The sequence below is a fragment of the Chinchilla lanigera genome, unplaced genomic scaffold (genome assembly GCF_000276665.1).
Source record: "Chinchilla lanigera isolate Chin_1 unplaced genomic scaffold, ChiLan1.0 scaffold00062, whole genome shotgun sequence".
Classification (NCBI taxonomy): domain Eukaryota; kingdom Metazoa; phylum Chordata; class Mammalia; order Rodentia; family Chinchillidae; genus Chinchilla; species Chinchilla lanigera.
This window is the reverse complement of record NW_004955463.1, coordinates 7,017,076-7,039,375: the sequence shown is the minus strand read 5'-3', so window position 1 is coordinate 7,039,375 and position 22,300 is coordinate 7,017,076. Positions and strand designations below refer to the sequence as shown.

At 37.0% G+C, this 22,300-nt stretch overlaps 1 protein-coding gene across 1 annotated transcript in view; it reads left to right on the top strand.

Annotated features, from left to right (window-relative positions):
- Nucleotides 1–22,300, top strand: part of Gtf2e2 (general transcription factor IIE, polypeptide 2, beta 34kDa) — a gene marked incomplete at its 5' end in the record, with an annotated part of 79,911 nt that overhangs the window by 41,403 nt on the left and 16,208 nt on the right. The window contains 1 exon segment of the mRNA XM_013521493.1: nucleotides 18,986–19,079. Within this exon segment, the coding sequence (XP_013376947.1) occupies nucleotides 18,986–19,079 (94 nt within the window).

Sequence of the window (22,300 nt, the reverse complement as noted above, 5' to 3'; positions counted from 1 at the left end):
CATGAAGATGTGTTCTATTGTAAGTAATTTTTCAAGCATTTCTTTGACATAATAAAATTAATTCTCTTCCATGTTGCTTCCTCTTCAGTTCTTTTTGGAGATGGAAGGTATTGAAGAAATGTGCAATATATTGCTAGCAAGAAGCACAAACAGTTATGCAAAAGCAATAAAACAAAGAAAATCAGTGACCATTTCAGATTACTCATCCTTCAGTTATATTTGGTGATTTTTCTAACAAATTAACTGCCAGCGTAGCCTTATTAGGTCAGCTTGAATTTGTGATGTGATATGTTAATTTTTTTTAGTTTATTATTTTATGAAAAAATGAAACATTTTCATAATCAAGTAATAATAATATTAGATTGTGTATCATATCTTCAAATTAGCTTACTTAGCACAAGATATAAGTTGAAAAGAGTCTTACAAAGAAGAAACAAACTTTCTTTTCAGCAAAGATAAACTATTAGTATAAATGAAACAAATTAGCATATATATTGCAGTATTTTTAAAACAATGGACCGTGTAATTTGGGGAAGTTTTTGAACTCTTCGCTCTTCCCTATTAATGTCTTCTCTCTCTCTCTCTCTCTCTCTCTTTTTTTTTTTTGGTCTTTTTGAGACAGGGTCTCCCTATGCAGTTAAAGCTGGCCTTGAACTCATTTTGTAGCCTAGACTGGCCTTGAACTCAGGGATTCTACTGCCTTACCTTCTTGAGCGCTGTCTTTTGTATTTTGTGCTGTGTGTGTGTGTGTATGTATATTTTTTATATTGTGATATTTGAGTTTGTCTGACTTACTTCACTTAACATTGTATTCTCCAGTTGTATCCATTTACTTACAAATACCTCAAGTTTTTCTTTGTGGCAGCAGTAGTACTCCATTGTATAGGAATACCACATTTTCCTTGTTCATTCATCTCTTGATGGACAGGTATGCTGTTTGCAAGATCTTACCTTTAAAAAATGTACTTTTTGTAAACATGGGTGTGCATGTAATACAGTGACTATAACTTTTTTGGCAAGATACCTAGGAGGGGGATAGCTGGATCAAATGAAATTTCTTCTTTTAGTTATTTGAGGAATCTCCACACTGATTTCCATAGTGGTTGTACTAATTTACATTCCCACCAACCATGTAGAAGAGTTCTTTGTCCCCCACATCATCACCAGCATTTGTTATTGTTAGATTTTTTTTATGATATCCATTCTTTCTGGAGATAGGATCGTAGTAGTGTAGTTTTAATTTGCATTTCTCTCACGGCCAGTGATGACGAGCATTTTTTTCATGTATTTATTGGTCCCTTGTACTACTACTTGTGAGAAGTGAGTGTTCAGTTTGGTTGTCAGTTTTTTTGACTGGGTCTTTTAGGGGGTTCTGATTTTTTCATGTATTTGTTGACCATTTGTACTTCCTCTGAGAAGTGACTATTCATTTTGGTAGCCTAGTTTTTGATTGGGTCCTTTAGGGAGTTCTGATATTCTTTTGAGTTATTGTATATTCTTGATATTAGTCCTCTGCCCATGGAATAAATGGCAAAAATTTTTTTCCATTCTGTAGATTGTTTCTTGGCTCTGTTGGTTGTTTCTTTTGCCATGCAGAAGCTTTTTAATTTGATATGATCCCATTTATTGGAATTATTTCTTGTGCCATTGGGGTTCTGTTCAGAAAGTGCTTGCCTGTGCCTATGTCTTCAAGATTTGTGCCTGTTTTATTTTCCAGCAGATTGTTTCTGTTTTAACATTTATGCCTTTGATCCATTTTGATTTTACTTTAGTACATGGCTTTAGTACATTACTTTAGTATATGGCTCTAGACTCAATCTTCTGCATGTGAATATCTTAATTTTGCCAGCACTATTTATTGAATAGGCTATTGTTTCTCTAGTATATATTTTTGTTTCCTTTGTCAAAGACCAAATAGTACGGGTATATGCCTGGGATTGTTTCTCCATCTATTCTTTTGTGTGTGTGTCTTTTTGAGTCAGGATTTTGCTGTGCAGTTCAGGCTGGTCTTGAACTTACTTTGTAGCCCAGGCTGGCCTTGGACTCACAGCAATCCTTCTGCCTCAGCCTCCAGAGTGGTGGGATTACAGGCATGCGCCACCATGCCTGACTCTGTACCTATTCTGTTCCCATTGACACATGTGCCTGTTTTTGTGCCAGCACTATGGTGTTTTAATCACTTTTGCTTTATAAAATAACTTGAAGTCTGTGATTGTGAAGCCACCTGCTTTGCTTTTGTTACCCAGAGTTGCTTTTGCTATTCTAGGTCTCTTGTGATTCCATGCAAATTTTAAGGTTCTTTTCTCTAGTTCTGTGAGATATGACATTGGTACAGTAGTATCTTAGTTTACAAACTTAATTTGTTTTACAATATTGGGGAAGTTAGCATTTGTGTTTGTGAGGGGAGGGGATGGGTTGTTGTGTTTGTCTCCTGATGCAGTTTGCCAATAGAAGCAAAATTTTGCCAAACACTTTTGTTTGCAGCCTGAAGTGTTTGCAAACAAGTGTTTGTGAACCAGGGTATTGATGTAGTTTGATTGGGATTACATGAAATCTGTATATCTGTTCTGAAAATATAATCATTTTCATTATGTTGGTTCTGGCTTTCCAGGAACAAGGGCTCTTCTTCCATTTTTTTGATGTCCTCCTCAATTTCCTTTTTTTAGTCTGATGTAATTTTCACTGTTTAGAAGTCTTTTACTTCCTATGTTAGGTTAATAGCTAAGTATTTAATTTTTTTGATGCTATTGTGGTTAGTATTGTTTTCCTAATTGCTTTTTCAGTGAATTCATTATTAGTGTATAGGAATGCTGTTGATTTTTGTGTTTTTTTTTTTTTGTATTCTGTAGCATTGTAGCACACTTCATACACACACACACACACACACATACAAATTAGTGTGAATTTTAGGAGTCTTTCAATGGAGTTTCTTGGGTCTTCTAAGTAAAGGATCTGCAAATAATGATATTTTGACCTAGTCATTTTTATACATACCCCTTTCATTTCTTTCTCTTGCTTGATTGTTCTGGCTAATGTTTTGAAGACTGTTTTGAACAGGAGTGGTGATGATGGGCATCCTTGTCTTGTTCCTGATTTTAGAGGGAAGGTATTTCAGCAGCATTTCCCTGTTGAGTGTGATGTTGGCAGTAGGATGTCATAAGTAGCTCTTATCATCTTGAGATAAAGACCTTCTGTGGTGGATTGACAACTGATGGTCAACTTGTAACATCCAGCTGAACTGGACCAATGTGGTGCTGGGTGTGCGAGGCCCACTTAAGGATTGTTGCCAACAAAATAAAAAGGAGAACTGGAGAAGAAGAGAAGCTGTTAGGGAGCTGTTGGTTCTCTTCGGGCTGTTGGTTTTCCTGGAGGAGCTTGTCATGCTGTCTTTCCTGATGAACTCAGCTGTTCTCATTGTCAGGGAAACTTGGGGCTTTGTTGTTGCTGAGAATGACTATGGTTTGCTTTGAGGGAGCTCTCGTTTTCACTTTGAGCATTGCTTCCTGGATGCAGTGCAGATCCCTTAGGCCTGCTAGCACAGGTCCTTCATCCTGCTGGTACAGACTTTCTAGTTTCCACCACTGACCTTTGGGTCTTCCCAGAGCAGATCCCTGAAACAGCCCTCGTGAGATATTGCTGTGGTCTCTTGGTCTCCAGTTGGACTCGTGGAAGGCATTGTTATGGAATCTAGGTCTTCAGCTGGACTCATGCAGGACATTGCCGTGGGATCCAGGCCCTCAGCTGGATTCTTTTGTTCTGTAGTGTGTGGACAGGTTTCCTGCACTCTGTTTGTATATGACTCTTTAGGTGGCTATTATAAAATAATTCTACAAATTATGTGTCCTGTATTGTTTCCCCTTGTAAGTCTTTGACTAAAACACCTTCTGTACCTATATTCTTTAGGGTTTTAATCATGAGTAGATGTTGGGTTTTGTCAAAGGCTTTTTCTGCACCTGTTGAGATGTTTGTGTGATTTTTATCCTTGCTTCTGTTTATGTTACAAATTATACGTACTGATTTTTGTTTGTTGAATCATCCTTGCATTTCTGGGATGAAGCCTGCTTGGTCAAGGTGTATAATTTGAGGGGGGGGGGTACTAGGAATCAATCTCAGGGCCTTGTACTTACCAGGCAAGTGCCATGCTGCTGAGCTATATCCACAGTGCCCGGTATATAATCTTTTAGATAATTTGTCACGTTTTGTTTGCCAGTATTTTGTTAAGGAGTTTTGCATTTATGTTCATTGGAAAAACTGACCTGTAGGTCTGTTTTTTGGTTGAATCCTTGTCTGGTTTGGGGATCAGGATAATGTTAGCTTTTGAAGATGATTTTAGAAATACTCCTTCTTTCTTAATTTCATTAAGAAGTTTGAAGAGTATTGGTGTTAGAGCTTTCCTGAAGTTCTTGTAGAATTTGGCTGTGAATCCATCAGGTTCTGGGCTTTTCTTAGTTGGTAGTTTTTTTTGTTTTGTTTTACTGCTTTTATTTCATTGCCCATTTTTGGACTGTTTAAGATTTTTAAGTCTTCTTGGTTCAGTTTTGGTAATTTAAGTGCATCTGGAATCTCTCCATTTTTTTCTAGTATCTCCAGGTATTTGACATTTATGTTTGTAAAGTAGCTGCTAGTAATTTTCTGGATTTTGGCAGTGTCCATTATGACTTGACTTTTTCATTTCTAGTTACATGAAATTTTGTCTCCCTGCGATCTGATATATACACGATAAAATTTCTTTTTTGTTTGCTTAGGCATGCTTTATTCACTACTATGTGGTCTATTTGGAGAAGATACCATGTGTGGCCAAAAATAATGTGTATTGTCTAGTTGGATGGAACACTGTATATATCTTTTTTTTTTTTGGTACCGGGAATCAAACCCAGGACCTTGAGCTTGCCAGGCAGGCACCTGTGCCACTGAGCTGTATCCCTGGCCTGTATATATCCATTAAATCCATTTCTTTTGAAGGTTTGGCTCAACTCTGATATTTCTTTGTTAAATTTTGTTTAGTTGATTTATCTATTTGTGATAGTAGGGTATTGAGATCCCCCAGTATAATTTTGTATTGATGTTTATCTGATCTTTTATGTCCACCAGAGTTTGTTTCGTAAAGATGGATGCATTGTGGTTTGGTGCATATATGATTATAATTGTTATCTCTTTCTGTTAAATAGTTCTATTAAAACCAATATGTAATGTCTTTTGCCTCTAATCAGCTTTGGCTTCAACTCCATTTTTTCTGAAATAGGATAGCTACTCCAGCTTGTTTTTGGACTTCCTATTGTGTGGAATATTGTCTTCCATTATTTGATTTTTTTAGTCACTGTTTTTATGTTAAATGTGTTTCTTGTGTACCGTATACCATTTGGTTTTGTGTTTTGATCCATTCTGCTAATCTGTCTTTTGATTGGCAAGTTGCGTCCATTTACATTGATAGTTATAATTTATAGGTATTAACTTGTTCCTGTGATTGTATTAATTTCCTATTGCTGGTTTATTTTCATTATACTTAATTGCTAGCACTACTTGATGTATTCATTTTGTGGACCTTTTGGCATTGTTAGCTCTGTGGTCTTCTCCATTATCCTTGAGAAATTTTTGGAGTATTGTTTTGGTAGTCATGTCCTTTAGTGCTGTTTATCATAAAAGTATCTTATTTCTCCATCAGTTTTGAAAGACAGCTTTGCAGGATATAACAGTCTGGGTTGGAAGTTGTTTTCTTTAAGAGCTTGAAATACTTCATTCCATGCTCTCTTTGTCTTTAAGGTTTGTGTTGAGAAATCTGTTGTAATTCTAACTGGTTTTCATTTATAGATGTTTTATTGGTTTTTCTCTAGCAGCCTGTAAGATTCTGTTGCATTGTATTTCTTATATTTTAATTATTTTGTAGTATGGAGTAGGTTTTTTTCCTGATTATGGCTATTTAGGATTCTATATATTTTATTTAACTTACATTATATTCTTTTTCCATTTGTGGAAAGTTTTCTGTTATTAATAGGTTTTTTTATGCTCTTTGTGCTTTCTTCTGATTTTTTGCTAATATCCAGTTACTTTTTTATTACCACCCTTCAAGTCATCTGTGAGCTTTTGGATCCTTTTTTCATGTTCCCTTGTTTCTAAGGTATGTCACAATTGATCATTGACCACAGCCTTGTCCTCCCGATTTGACACTATTTTCACACTGGTTTCTGCTACCCACGTTTGTAATCTGAATTTCTGTTTGGGACTCCCATTCTTTTCTATGCAAGGCATTGATGTTTTGCATCTTGCTCCACTAGCTGTCTATTAGTGTGTTCTGTAGATGTACTGTTCATCTGTTTCACTACAATCATTGTGATTCTTTATGGTCATATCTTCTTTAAATTCTCCAAGCATGTCATGGAACTGTTTTACGTCTGTTGATACCCTTTCAGACCTATCTGCTGCGTAGCTTGTGGTTTCCTCCCCTTCAAGGACCCTTGTACTGATTTTGGGGGAATTGGAAGTTTTTGGAGGCATTTCATTGCCTTGCCTTTTCATCTCTCTATTTGTTTGGGTTGTTTGTGCTGGAGTTTGGAAATTCTTTGGCCAGGTGCCCTGTTCTTTGGGAGTGAGCCACAGTATTATGTATGCCCCCTTCCCCCACCTTCCCAATCCAGGTATTGATGTAGAGAGAAAACCCATTGCTGGCCACTAAGGCGGTGTCTTGGTTCACAAACAATTTGGTTCCTGAACAAAAGCATTTGGCAGAATTTTGTTTTTGTTTGCAAACTACATTGGGTGACAAACATGACAAACACAACTGCTGCCATCTTTCCCACACAAACACAAATATGGGGCTGGGGATTTAGCTCAGTGGCACAGAGCCTGCCTGGCAAGCGCAAGGTCGTGAGTTCGATTCCTGGTACTGGAAAAAAAACGAAAAACAAAACAAAAAACACAAATATGACCATCTCCAAAATCATGGAAGAAATTAAATCTTTAAACCAAGGCACCACTGTGCTGTTTCCTTGTCTGTGGTGGTAAATTCAGTGACAACAGTAGCATCAGATATCATGTTGATATGGACAAACCCTAGGAACCACTCCTGAACAGCCCTTCACCAAAACAAAGAGAACCCTGTTTTAGTGAAGACAGTTGGGCTCCCACTTATACTGACCTGTAGTAATTCAGAGCACTGACTTATGCTAGATCTTGGGGGCAGTGCCAGAGCTCAAACATACTACTAGTCTAACTGCCTTCTTCGGAACCACCCCGTTTTGATGATTATCCCTCCAAACTTGGCCTCCCACAACAGAATACAAGCCCTAATATCTTTCTGGTCTGAGCCTGGGCCTCCCAGGGAATCCCAGGAGATGCCTACTTAGCTCTCATGCTCTCCAGGCCTATCTCCTGAGGATATCTCTCACCTAGTCTTTGTGGAAGGTATCAGTTCAGTCCTGAAGTGAGACTCTCCTAGGTGGTGTTTTCCTCTTCCGTCAGGTTGGTCTGTTGGTTGCTACTCCATTGGCCTCTGCTGTAGAGAACCGAGGAAAGCCTGGCACGTGGTTCCTGGGTCATCCTGGCTCTGATGGGGGCCTGGTAAGCAGCAGTGTCTGCTAGAGTCATATTAATTTTAAAATGGTGCATTGATTATCACTAGGGTTTTATTTTACTTTATTTTATTGTATTTTCTTTTAGAGACAGGATCTTGTTATGTAGTTCCAGCTGGCCCTTGGGCTCACTATGGTAGCCCAGGTTGACCTTGAATTTGTGATCCTCCTGCCTCAGCCTCCAAGGGATTATAGACACGGGCCACTATGCCTGGGTACATTTTTTAAAAGTTTTATTAGTACACTTTTAAAATACATAATGATCACATTCATTATAGGGAATTTGTACCTGTACAATAATATATCTTGGTCCCCCATTTTCCTCCCCTCCAACCCTTTTCCCCCTCCTTCTTTACAAAAGCTTTTTTATTTTCTCCCTTTTATTCCTTTTGTCTTCCTTCCTGTCTTCCTCCTCCCTCCCTTACTCTCCTTTGCATTTGAACATTTTCTTCCTATTTCCCAATATCTGTCATCCACTTTGGTCCTTATTTATGTTTTTGGTTTCTTACACAAGAGAAACAATGTTATATTTATAAACACATGTGACTGATTTATTTCACTTAAAAGTATGCATCCATGTAACTAAAAGTACATCCATTTAACTAAAAGTGTTTCAAGGTTATCCTTTGTGACAGAGTAGCACTCCACTGTATGTAAAAACCACATTTTCAGAAAAAAAAAAACGTTTTCTTTATCCATTGATCTGTAGATGGGCATCTAGGCGTTTTGAAGATTTACCTGTTACAAACTGTATTACCATTACCATGGGTGTGCATATATTGCTGTGGTATGATGCTTTTAACTATTTCAGGAAGATGCCAAGAAAGAGACAAAATGGGTCAAATGGAACCTCTAGTTTTAGTTTTTTGGGGAATCTCCATGCTAGTTTCTATACTGATTGTACCAGTTTACACTCTCAGCAACAGTGGAGAAAGGTGATGATGAACATATTTACATATGTTTATTTGCTGTTTAGTTGTTCACCTCAGAAGTGTCTTTTCATTTTAGATGCCAGTATTTGGATTGGTTCTTTAAATTTGGAGACTTTGATTTTTTGGTGTTGTTTATTTTTTATTCAGTCAGATTTTATTTGTACATTTTAGATATACATAATGACCATATTCATCATAGAGAATTTGTACCTGTACATGATGTAACTCTTTTCCCATTGCTATACCCTCCCTTTAACCCCTCCTCCTCTCCTTATTTATAAAATTTTTGTTTCCATTTTTCCTTCTTTGCTTATTTTTTTCTAGGGAGACAATATGATGTTTGCACATGTGAGTCTGGTTCATTTCACTGAGTATACTCTTGAGTTGCATCCATTTACCTCTAGTTTATTGAATAGTACTGTATTGTATAAAAACACATCTTTTTTTATCCATTTCTCAGTTGATGGGCATTTGAGTTGTTTCCAAGATTTAGCTATTACAAATTGTGCTGCTATAAACATGGGTGCACATATATCACTATGGTATGGTATTTTTGATTCTTCTGGGAAGATACCCAGAAGGGAAATAACTGGGTCAGATGGGACCTCAATCCTAAAAGAAACTTCTTTTTTGAGGAATCTCCACACTGATGTCCATAGTGATTGCGCCAGTCTACACTCCCACCAACAATAGAGAAGAGTTTCTTTTTTCCCACATCCCCTCCAGCCTTTGTGTTACTGGTTGATTTCTTGATAATAGTCATTCTTTCTGTGGTGAGGTGGAATCTCTGTTCTGATTTGCATCTCTCGAATGACCAATGGTGTTGAACATTTTTTCATATATTTATTTGCTGTTTGTATTTCTTCATCTGAGAAGCATGTATTCAGCTGCCCATTTTTGATTTTGTTTTTGTTTTTGTTTTTTTTTTTTTTTTTGGTTTTTCTCCGGTACCGGGAACCGAACTCATGACCTTGCGCTTGCCAGGCAGGCGCTTTTGCCACTGAGCTAAATCCCCAGCCCCCCCATTTTTGAATTGGGCCTTCAAATTTGGGAGGTCTGATTTTTTTGAGTTCTTTATATGTTCTCAATAGTAATCCTTTGTCTAAAGAAGAGCTGGCAAATGTTTTTCCCCCACATTGTGGGTTATCTCTTCACTCTGCTAGTGGTTTCTCTTGCTGTGCAAAAGTGTTTTTGTTTTTTTTTTTTTTTTGGTTTTTCTCCGGTACCGGGAACCGAACTCATGACCTTGCGCTTGCCAGGCAGGCGCTTTTGCTGCTGAGCTAAATTCCCAGCCCCGCAAAAGTGTTTTAATAAGGTGAGGTCCCAGTTGTTGATTCTTTGTGATAGTTCCTGTGCGATTGGGGTTTTATTCATAAAGTCTTTGTGTACACTGTCCTCAAGAGTTTTACCTATTCTGTCTTCAAGCGGATTTAAATGTTTTGATCTTTGATCCATTTTGACTTTAGTGCATGGTGAAAGATGGGGGTCCAATTTTAATTTTCGGCATGTGCAGAGCCAGCTTTTCCAGCACCATTTATTAAAGAGGCTATCTTTCTCTGAGTGAAGGTGTTTGGCTTCTTTGTCAAAGATAGGGTAGATGAGTGTGTGCTTGTAGTTGTGGTTTTTTTTTTTTGAAGACAGGGTTTGCTATGCATTTTAGGCTGAACTTGACCTCACTGTGTAGCTGAGACCGGCCTTGAAATCGAAGGCAATCCTCCTGCCTCAGCCTCCCCAGTGCTGGGGTTACAGGTATGTACCACAGTGCCTGGCTACTTGGAATTGTTTGCATATTCTATTCTGTTCACTGAATGTCAGGCCTGGTTTTTTTGCCAGTATGATGGTGTTTTTATCTCAGTAGCTTTGCAATATGACTTCAAATTGGGCATTGTGACGCCCTTGCCTTGCCTTTGTTGATCAGAATTACTTATCGTATTCTAGATCTCTTCTGGTTCCATATGAATTTTAGGATTTGTGTTTTCTAGTTCTGTGAGGTATGCTGTTGGTATTTTCATTGAGAGTGTGTTAAATGTATATAACAGTTTTGGTGGAGGCCAAGTGTGGTGGTGCACATCTGTAATCCCAGCACTTGGGAGGCTGAGGCATTAGGACTGCTGAGAGTTTGAGGCCAGCCCATGCTACAAAGTGAGTTTTAGGTCAGCCTGAACTGCATAGTGAAACCCTGTCTTAAAAAGACAAACAGAACAAAAACAATTTTGGCAGTATATCTATTTTCACAATATTGTTTTCTGCTTATCTGTGAAAAGTGGGTATCTTTCTATTTTCTGATACCTTCTTTAGTGTCCTTTTTCAGAGTACTGTAGTTCTCAGTATATGTGTCTTTTACTTTCTTTGTTGGAGTGATTCCTAAGTATTTCATTTTTCTTGATGCTATTGTGAAAGGTGTTGTTTCCCGAATTTCTCTCTCAATGAGTTTGTTATGTACAAGGATGGTGTTGAATTTTGAGTGTTGACTTTGTATCTAGCTATACTATGAACTTGGTTATTCTAGAAATCTTTCAGTGGGGTTTTTGGGGCCTTCTATGTAAAGTATCATGTCATCTACAAATAATGATAATTTAACTTCTTTTCTATCCTTATTCCTTTTGTTTCTTTCTCTTGTGTAATTGCTCTGGTTAATTTTGGCAGAACTATATTGAATAAGAATGGTGACACTGGCCATCCTTGTCTTGCTCCTGCTTTTAGAATGAAAGCTTTTAGTTTGGGTCCATTTAGTGTGATACTGGCTGTTGGTTTGCATAGATGGCTTTTATTAGATTGAGATAAAGGCCATCTATTGCAGTTTTCTGTAGGGTTTTTATCATGAATGGGTGTTGGACTTTGTCAGATGCTTTTTTTCATCTATTGAGGTGATCATGTGATTTTTGTTTTTTTCTGTTAATTCAATGTATTACCATATGTTGAACCATCCTTACATCCCTGGGATGAATCCTACTTGGTCATGGTGTGTGATCTTGATGATTTGCTGTGTGTGTGTGTGTGTGTGTGTGTGTGTGTGTGTGTGTAATTTTTGCCACTATCTTATTGAGGATTTTTGCATCTATGTTCATTAGGGAGATTGGCCTCTAGTTCTCTTTTGGTTGAATCCTTCTCTGGTTTTGGCATCAGGGTAATGCTTGCTTCCAGGAATAAATTTGAGGGTATTGCTTCCCTTTCAATTTCACTGAAGAGTTTGAGGAGTATTGGCATTAGATCTTCTCTAAATTTCTTGTAGAATTAGCACTGAATCCATCAGGACCTGGGGTTTTCTTTCTTCGTAGTTTTCTGCTTTTAATTTCATTGGCTGATATTGGGTTATTTAGAATTTTTATATCTTCCTGATTCAGCTTTGGTAATTCGTATATGTCTAGGAATCTGTCAATTTATTCTGAGTTTTCTATCTTATTAGAGTATAGATTATATACTTACATAGAGTATAGATTATTACTTATTAGAGTATAAGGTATGGATTTCTGCAGGATCCTTTGTGATTTTACCCTTTTCATTCCTAATTGCATGGATTTGAGTCTTTTCTTTTTCTGATAAAGTTAGCTAAGTTTTATTTACTCTTTTAAAGAACTGACTCTTTGATTCATTGATTCTTTGTATGGTTTTCTTAGTTTCAGTTGCATTAATTTCTGCTATGATCTTTATAATTTCCTCCCTTGTATGAGCTTTGAGCTTAACTTGCTCTTCTTTTTCTAGAACCTTTCTAGCTTGAAGTTGAACATTAGGTTATTTATTTGAGCTTGCTGTGTTTTTCTGATGTGGGAATTTACTGCTATAAATTTTCCTCACAGTACTGCTTTCATTGCATCTGGTAAGTTCTGGTATGCCATATTTGCATTGTTGTTTAATTGCAGAAACTAATTTCTTTAATTTCATCTGTGACCCATTGGTGGTTCCGGAGGGTGTTCATTTAATTTGCATGTGTATGCAGTTCTTGTGGTTACTTTTGCCACTGATTTTCAGTTTCATTGCACTACAATCTGATAATGCACATGGGGTAATTTCAGTTCTTTTGCATGTACTTGAACATGTACATGCTAGTTATGTGGTCTAATTTGGAGAAAGTCCTATGTGCTGAGAAGAATGTATATTCTGTTGTGGGGTAGAACACTCTAGATATCTGCAAAGTTCATTTGTTCAAAGATTTAGTTCAGCTCTCATATTTCTTTGTTGATTTTTTTGTCTAGTTGATCGGTGTGTGACAGTGGGATATTAAGGTCCCCTGTTAAAATTGCATTAGTGCTTACCGGATTTTTCAGATAAATTAATGTTTATTTTATATAGTGGGTGCATCAGTGTTTGGTGCATATATATTTATGATTATTATCTCTTCCTCTTGGATTGTTCCCTTAACAAATATGTATTGGCCTTTTTTGTCTCTCTTGACTAGTCTTGACTTGAAATCCATTTTGTCTGCAAATAGAATAGCTACTCCCGGTTTTTCTCCAGGTTTGTGTTGCATGAGGTATTGTTTTCCACCCTTTAACTTTATGAATTTTTTTTTGGGTTAAATGTGTTTCCTGTGTGCAGTGTATTGTTGGATCTTGTTTCTTGATCCATCCTGCCAGTCTGTTTCTTTGCTTGGGGAATTGAGACCATGAACATTGGTGGTTATAACTGATATGTATTGATTTATCTTTATCATGTTAATTTCCTGTTGTTTCCTTTCTTTCCCTTTTAATTCCTAGCTTTGCCTGGTGGATTCATTCCATTGAGGTTCGTGGAATTGTCCTCATTGTCTTCTACAATATCCTTCAGAAGTGTTTGGGGTGCTGGTTTGGTGTGCGGCTTTGGTGGTCATGAATTTGTCCGTGTTCTTTATCATGGAAATGTCTTATTTCTCCAAGTTTGAAAGATAATACTGCAAGGTAAATCAAATCTGGATTGGAGGTTGTTTTGTTTTAGTGCTTGAAATACCTCACTCCAAACCTTGACCTGAGGGTTTGTGTTGAGAAAGATTTGTGTTATGATTCTGATGAGTTTTCCTTTATAGGAGTTTTGTTTCTTTTCTTGAACAGCTTTTAATGTTTTGTTCTTGTGCTCAGTTTCTGGAATCTTGACTATTGTGTGCCTTGGCATAGTTTTTTTTTTCTGATCATGGCTAACTGGGGTTCACTATGCCTCATCTGACTGTAAGTGGAATTCTTTTTCCATGCTTGGGAAGTTTTCTGCTATACTGTGAACAAGTTTTTTATGTCCTTTGTGCTTTCTTCTGATTTTTTTCATTCATTCAGATTAATCTTATGTTATTTTTCTTCATACCATCTAGCAGCTGTTAGATTAATTTTTGTTTTTTTAGTGGTCCTTTGCTGTTTTTAAGAAGTCTTTCACTTGGTGGTTGCTAACCTCAAACTTGTCTTCTAGATCTGATCTTCACATGGGTTGATTCTGCTGGATATACTTGCAATAGAAATTTTAATCTGGGTATCTGTTGAATTTATTTTATAGATTCCAGTTCTGTCCTGCGCTGTGCTTTCATGTTTTCTATCGCTTTCCTAAGATGATCTATTTTTTTGTATGTGCATCTACCCTAGATTCACTAGCCATTTCCTTCATGGTAGTTCTCATCTCTTTAGTAAACTTTGCAATTATTATTATTATTATTATTATTATTTTGGAACTAGGAATCAAACTGAGGATCTTGTGCTTGTCAGACAGGTGCTGTGCCACTGAGCTATATCCTCAGCCCCTAATATGCAATTATTTCTTATTTGAGATTTGATTTTTTTTCCTAGAACTTCATTCATCTGCTTTGCTCTTTCTGCTGCTACCATTTCAGAAATGGGGGCTTTTGATTCATTCCATTTCAGTTACCTCTGGATTTGCCTTGGGTGAGCTGGAGGTCTGGGGTTGTATCTTGCTTTTATGTTTTCTCATTTTCTGTTTTGTTTATTTGTTTTCTGTGTGTTTTTCTTATTAATTGCTTGTGGTGTACCTTTGGTATAGTACTGAGACCTCTTTAGGAGATGATAACTTTTCAGAGATGTCTTCTACATGTAGCTGGCTTTTGGCTTGTGAGTCTATCCTAAGATCATGCCTTTTCAGATTGTTAGGGATTAAAGGTTAGTACCTAGTTTATTGGTACTGGACAATGATATTGTTTATGACTCCCAGACAATCTCAGTGTTGGCGTACAAGGAAGAATGACTGATCACAACAATCACTTTGCTAAAGTGGTCCGACCAGTTTTACCAATAGTATCAAGCACAGTCCAGAAAATGACCAACTATGGAAACTATTAATTTGCCACTGTTTTTTTTAAGAGCAGGAAAATTTTTTTGGAGAAGAGGAATGAGACATAGAAATGGGGAATAGGAATAGCTCCTGAGAGACAGGAGGGGTCCTGAATGGGTTGCCTTAATTCACTACCTTTAACATTAGGTAGAAGCTTTGTAGTTATATAACAAAATCTAAAACCAATCAGAAAGTTACATACAGTAAAAATCTACTTAACTGAGATTTTATCCTCAATGGAGAGAATTTAAAAGAGATAAGAGGAAAAATACAGAGAAGCACAAGAAAAATAAGATTAGAAGCAAGGCTAAGGGGAAAGGAAGATTACTGACGCTTTGGGAAATTTGTGAAAAAGACAGGAGAGAAAGAAGGAAAAAATAAGAACAAAGCAAAAAAAAAAAAAAATGAAAACAAAAATAAAACAGGAAAAAAAAACCCAAACCAAAGGGGGAAAAAAAAAGAAAAGAAGAAATTTCTTTGTGACTTCAAGCCTGTGGTTATCTTGAGGTATCTACAATTTTGTGGCAGTGTCCATCCAAGTCAGAGCCCAGAAGTCTACAGCAGAATTAGGGTAGGGCGCTAGATAACCCCAGCAAACCTGCAGTAGGGTTGGGACAGAGTACCAAATCTGGTGTTTTCAACTCCACCAAAGTTCAGATTGATACTGGCCTCTGGCTATGGGGCTCTTGTCTTGAGTCTTCAGCCGGCAACACTCTAGATGTCTATTGGTGCCTGCCCACAACTCCCCAACCCTGGACGTCTCCTGTAGCCCTTGCTTTCCCAATTGCTGTGGGATTTCCACACTTGGAGACCTGAGTCGAAGCTAAACTGTGGCTGCCTTGAGTCCGAGGTTCAGTTGACCCCTCTCAAAAAAGGCAAAGGATCAGCCTCTCTCTCCAGGCAACATGGCTATTGCCTAGACTGCAGACACTCCCTGCCCTTGCAGTGTGCAACATCCACCACTCTGCTGCACTGGCTTGTCTCACCCTGGAGGCCTCTGAATTCGCCCATCCTCACTGTGCTTTCTCGGATGGATACTCCTTTCTCACACTCCGAGCTGGGGTTGAGTTTACCTCCTCCCTCTGCGCTGTGCTCTGTCTCCTCAGTCTTTCCTTCAGATACTTCTGCGATCCTGGAGATTCACCTTCCTCCTTCTCTTTCCCAAGTAGTTGTTCTTCACTGTCTGGATTTGGCATCTTGGAGAGGTTGATCTGTTGCTGCTTACAGCTCTGCCATCTCTGAGGTTCTTTTTGTAAAATTTAAAAAGAAAAGTTCATTTGTGGTAAAAACCACATAATATTTTACAGCTTAATATGTGTGTGTGTGTGTTCGTGTGTGTGTAGTGCAGCGCAGTGCTGGGGATTGAAGACAGCACTTGAGCACTCCATCCTAATATATTAACTATTATTAAGTATTCAGCTCACTAGCAAATATATTCATATGTGCTGCAAATGATACCCAGACATTTTACTTTTTGCAAAAATGAAACTCTTTACTCCTTAACAAACTATTTCCTTTTTCTGTCTCTCCCACTGTCTCTTGCAACCACCGTTCTGCTTTATTTTGAATATTCTATATGCTTCATAAATGGAATTATCTAGTAGTTGTCTTTTTCTAATAGGCTTATTTCATTTAGTATATGCTCATCTGTGTTGTAGCATGCATCAGGATTTCCTTCTTAAAGCTGAATAATACTCTCTTGTATATGCTTACCACATTTTGTTTATCCTCTTGTCCAGTGATGGATATTTGGGTTGCTTCCACCTTCCGGCCTTTACAGATACCACTGTGAACTTGAGTGCGAACAGTTCTGCTCAAGAGTCTACTTGAAGTTTGATGTATATATATTCTTGGAAGTAGGATTGCTGCTACATATGGTAGATTTTTAAAAATTTTTTTTGAGAAATTCATATTGTTTTACATAGTAGTTATACCGTTTTGTAGTCCCAGGCGAGCATAGAGGTTCAAGTTTCTCAGTATCTTTGCTAATGCTTGTTATTTTCAATACTAGCTGTCCTAATGAGTGTGAGATGATAAGTCATTGTGGTTTTGATTTGCATTTCTCTAGGAATGTTGAATATCTTCATATGCTTATTGAACATTTTTTTATTATCTTTAGAGTAATATCTGTTCATGTCCTTTGTACATTTATAAATTGGTTTTTCTGTTGTTGAATTCTTTATATGTATTTTGGGTATTAATGTATTCTCAGATCAGTGGTTTGCAAATCTCTTCTCTTATTTGGTAAGTTGCCTTTCACTCTGTTGATTATGTCCTTTGATACAAAGTGTTTGAGTTTAATGTAGTTCCATTTGTCTACTTTTGATTTTGTGCCTTGTGCCTAATGTCATTGCATTTTAGTTTGGTTTTTTTAATCCACTTAGAGTTAACTTTATATATGGTGTAAGATAATGATCTTGCTGCATTCTTTCGCATGCAGACATTTAGTTTTTGGCACCATTTGGTAAAGAGGTTGTTCTTTACCCATTGACTGATCTTGACACCTTGTTTTGACCATATTCGTGAAGGTTTCTTTCTGGTCCTCTCTTCTGGTCCATTCGTCTAATGGTTTATTTTTGTGCCAACACTATAATGTTTTGATTACTGTAGCTTTGTAATATGTTTTGAAATCATGAAGTGTGAAATCCTTTTTTCAAGACTAGTTTGACTATTTAGGGTCCCTGCATACTTCATATAAGTTTTGGATGGATTTTTCTATTTCTGCAAAGAATGCCTTTAGAATTTTGATGGGGATTACATTGAATCTGTTAAATCACTTTGGATGGTATTTTTTTTATTTTTATTAATACATATTTGCAGTACAATGATTGCTTTCAACAGGGGAGTTGATATAACATGTTAATTTTTTTTCATCCCTCCCCTTGTGCTCTGTCCCTTCCCTTCTTCACTTTGGGTAGTATTGACATCTTACTATTAATGAAGTTCTTCAGTCCATGAACATGGATATCTTTTGATTTGTGTCTTCAGTTTCTTTCAGCAGTATCTTCAAGGTTCTTTTCATATTTAATCCAGTCTTTCATATCTTGAAATATGATGCAGTATTTGGGGTACGTCAAAGAAGAGACTGAAGGTTTTTTCCTCCCCTAAAGTGTCTTTATTTTAAAAGCCTATACAGTTTCAACTCGATAAAAATACTACCATCAGGTATCTAATTATACAGCAACAGAATAAGCAGAAAGCAGAGTTAGAGGTTATCCAAAATAAATTTACAATTTTGAAGTTGGAATACATGTGTTTTTTTCAAATGAACGGAAAAGAAGAAGAAGGCTTTTTAATGTCACAGTTGCCTCAGACTTCTGGTTTTTTTGTTTTTTTGTTTGTTTGTTTTGTCTTTTTGATTTGTTTTGTTTTGTTTTTGGTTTTTGGTTTTTCTCCGGTACCAGGAACCGAACTCACGACCTTGCGCCTGCCAGGCAGGCGCTTTTGCCGCTGAGCTAAATCCCCAGCCCCTGTTTTGTCTTTTTGAGACAGGTTCTTGCTATGCCGTTCAGGCTGGCCTTGAGCTCATTTTGTAGCCCAGGCTCATCTTGAACTTACAGCAATCCTTCTGCCTCAGCCTACAGGAGTGTGCCACCACGCCTGGTGCCTCAGACTTCAGTCTTCCATGTTAATATTTTATCATTTTAAAAGCATAATGGGAAATAACTGATGAATAATGATAAGTAGTAACATATTTCAATGGAAAATAAGAACACTAAGATCCCACAGTGTATCTTAGATTAATAAAAAGGTATAGTGGACCAAAATAATAATTGTTTGTCTTTTTAAAAAAAAGTTCCTAAGCTGGGTATGGTGGTACATGCCTGTAATGGCAGCACTCAGCTGAGGTAGGAGGATCACCATGAATTTGAGGCCAACCTGGCAGACCCTGTCTCTAGAAAAAGTTTCTTTGTATTCTTTAGAAGATTGCTAAATTTCTGAGCATTAAAATACCAATCCTTAAAAATAGAACTACTCAGAAAAGAAACTGGAAAACTAAAACTTGACCCAGCGGATCTTCGTGGTACACCAAAGGTTAAAAGGTAGGAGTCAGGGGCTGGGGATTTAGCTCAGCGGCACAGCGCTTGCCTGGCAAGCTCAAGGTTGTGAGTTTGATTCCCCATACTGGCAAAAACAAAACAAAACAAAACAAAAGATAGGAGTCCTTCAAGCCTGGCGCCTTTGTTGTTGTCCAGCCATCATGAGGTAATTTGGAATTAACTAAAAGCATCTTTCTTTATCTTTAAGGCATTGGGGGACCAGATACTGTTCGTAAACCGACCTGATAAGAAGAAAATACTTTTCTTCAATGATAAGAGCTGTCAATTTTCTGTGGATGAAGGTGAGCCGTTTTGTATAGATACTTCCTATAGTTTGCAAATACATGACAACTTTATGTTGATAAAATTTGTAACATTCCTATTACAGTTGCAATTTAAATGCTATAATACTGCTTTTTTTATTAGCATTGTTATCTCTTTAGAACATAAGTAATAGCGCCCATGTTGAACTTGTTGTTTCTTAGGATGCAATTTGAAAAATTTTAGATTAAGTGTACTTGCAATCACAGTTTAGCAGTTCATAATTTCTTGTGTTTATAGTTTAACTATACTAAACAGGAGTTTATTTATGTTTGTAATTCTATGAATGTCACTTCATATTTTGACAGAAATGTTTGATGTAGCATGGGAAAAAAGACCAAACTTTTATTGGTGACTGGTACTCTTTTAACTTAAGAATCTTGTAACTATCAGGTTGGATTAGGAAGAAGACAACTTTTTTGTTGGTATTTGTGGACGTGGGTGCTAAGCTATGTTGATATTCTAAATGTATATTTATTTATTTTTTAAGAGTAGGAAAATTTATTGGCGAAAAGGAATGAGGATAGATATATTCTGGAATTTAGATATAAATATTTTGTCAATATTAGTCATGTAAAATATAAATAAGGGATTAGTGATAAGAAATTTCGTCAAGTAGAAATTCCCTTTTAAGCAAACATAGTGGTAATTTACTGTAATTTGTGTTACACTGAAATGTTATAAAATGACAAGAATTACATATCAGTTTAATTATAAAATTTCAAAATGATACCTGCAGTAAAATATCTAATTATATGTAGTAGCACAGAGGGTATAATAATAGTAGACTCCAAATAGAGAATTGCAGTTGGCCTACACAGTAGTCATGTTGTTGCTTTAAGGCATTATAAAGAGTCCATTGACTTACAAGTCTTGTCTCTTTAGTAGCCAGTGAATGTCTTGATTCTGATTTTGTAATTTGTACAATAACGTTGAGTTTTTCTTTTATACATTGTCTGGCCTAAAGATACTCAGCTGTGCTAGTAGCTAGGGCTTTAGTCAGGCTGAAGTTACTTTGAAGGCCATAATTTGTCTTAGGAAATAGAAGGTGTGTTTTTGAAAATCCTGATCAAGAACCCTCATGTAGAGTTGGTTGTCAATTTATTTATTTATTTTTCTTTTGGAGACAGGGTCTCCCTATATAGTTCAGGATGGTCTTAAATTCACTGTGTAGCCCAGACTGGCCTTGAACTCATGGGAATCCTCCTGCCCCAGCATCCTGAGTACTGGGATTACAGGTGTACACCACCACACCCAGCTAATAAATGTTTTGTTAAGTAGAAATTTATAGGACACTTAGTTTCTCAGTGTTACTCTGTCTTGGTTACTTTTTTCTCGCTGCTGGGACAAAATACCTGACGCCCAAATTTAAGGAAGGAAAGGTTTATTTCGCTTACAGTTTGTGGAAGTTTCAATCCGTACTAGGCATGATTATAAGGCAGAGTGTCACGTGGCAGAGGGCTGCATCTCAGGGCGGCAGCACACAGCTAAGTAACTACCAGGACACACACACCAGAGCGGAATCAGGGAGGAATCTCCCCAAGCAGCTTCCTCCTCTCCCTTACATATGCAAACTATCCACCCCAGGGCGGGTGTAGCTCTCACACCCATATTCAAACTCTAATAGCCTGCCCCAGGGCTGCAGGAGGCTTTGGGGGGGGACACACAGACATAAACTGTAACATACTCTTTCTAATAATGAGGTATACTTTTTACGTAAAGAGGTAGTGAACTACTTCGGTGCATGCTGCAGTGGTAGCTGCCTACTGAGCAAAGTTTGTGGGTGCCTCCTAGCAATTTTTTTATGATTGCAAGTTTAGTTTTATTTTAAAAATTATTTTAATCGTATGAGGTACTCTATACCTGGGTATAGAGTATAATGAGTATAATCAACTAAGGCTAGTTAATATTTACATATCCTTAAACATTTTTAAAAAACATTTTAACATGTGGTAATTGTACATATTTATGAGATATAGTGTGATATTGTAATACACATACAGAGAAAAGCCTTTATTGAAGAGGTGACTTCTGATGAAGATCTCAGAGGTGGGGGACATGGGATCAGTTGGCCGTAACTGGGAAAAGGAAAGCATTGAGCAGACAGCCATCCCCATAGCAGTTTTGTGGTTTTACTTTCCTATACGTGAAATCTTGTTCCTATATATTTTGCTTTTTGTAATTGTCAAATTAATTTACTTCTAAAAATACTTGATTCTTCTAAGTTAAAAACAAAACAAATATAAAACTGCCAAGAAATAACGCATTACATTTTGAAAAAAATAAGCAGTACTTAAAAAATAACTTAGCACAAGTCTCACATGTTCTTATAGTAGGATCTTAGGATAAAAAACAGCTATGCTTGTGCTTCCTCTAGCCCTACTATCCTTTTTTGTTTGTTTGTTTGTGGTAGTTGCTTACCTCATTTTATTTGGGGTTCTGGTGTTTTTCCATATTGCTAAACAATATGCTAATGTTGTTTCTTGATTTTTTTCAACTTTAGACATTGTCTCGTGACACTCTTACCATCTCTCTGGTCTGTCTCTCTTTTTTCCTAATGTAATCATACCACTTCTTTTAGTCTCTTCATTGTGTACCTTAGTGCCTTGACAGACAGCATATTTTCAGTGGAAAATTTAGTATTAAGTCTGCTCTGCAGATGGCAGCATGGTATAGTATGTCTGTCTATAATCAGCTGTTTCACTTGAGGCCAGTGGTTGATTGAAAAGCGATTGCAGTAGTGCTGTAAGAGTGTAACTTAAAATCCAAGGAATTCTTTTTTACGTACTTATTTTTATGATTCTAGGGATTAGACCTAGGGGTTCCCACATGCTTCGTAAGCCTTCCATCACTGAGCTACAGCTCTAGCTTTTTTTTTTTTTTTTTTTTTCAATATAAGACAGAATCTCACTAAGTTGCCCAGGCTGACCTCAAACAGTCTTCCTACCTCTGGCTCCTGAGTAGCTGGTTTTACAAGTTTGCATCAATGTGCCTAATGAGGAATTCTTACGGAGTATTTCATTGGCAGTGTTTTAATAAGAGTACACATTGTGTTGAATAGTGGTAGGCTCATCATCTCACTCTAAGCTATTACCGTTTTCTCCTGTATGCTTTCTGTGTATACCATTGTTTAACTTTTCCTTTTCCTGTTTATGTGGCTTTTACTTACATTTCTGTTCCTTAATATTACTGTTTTCATTTG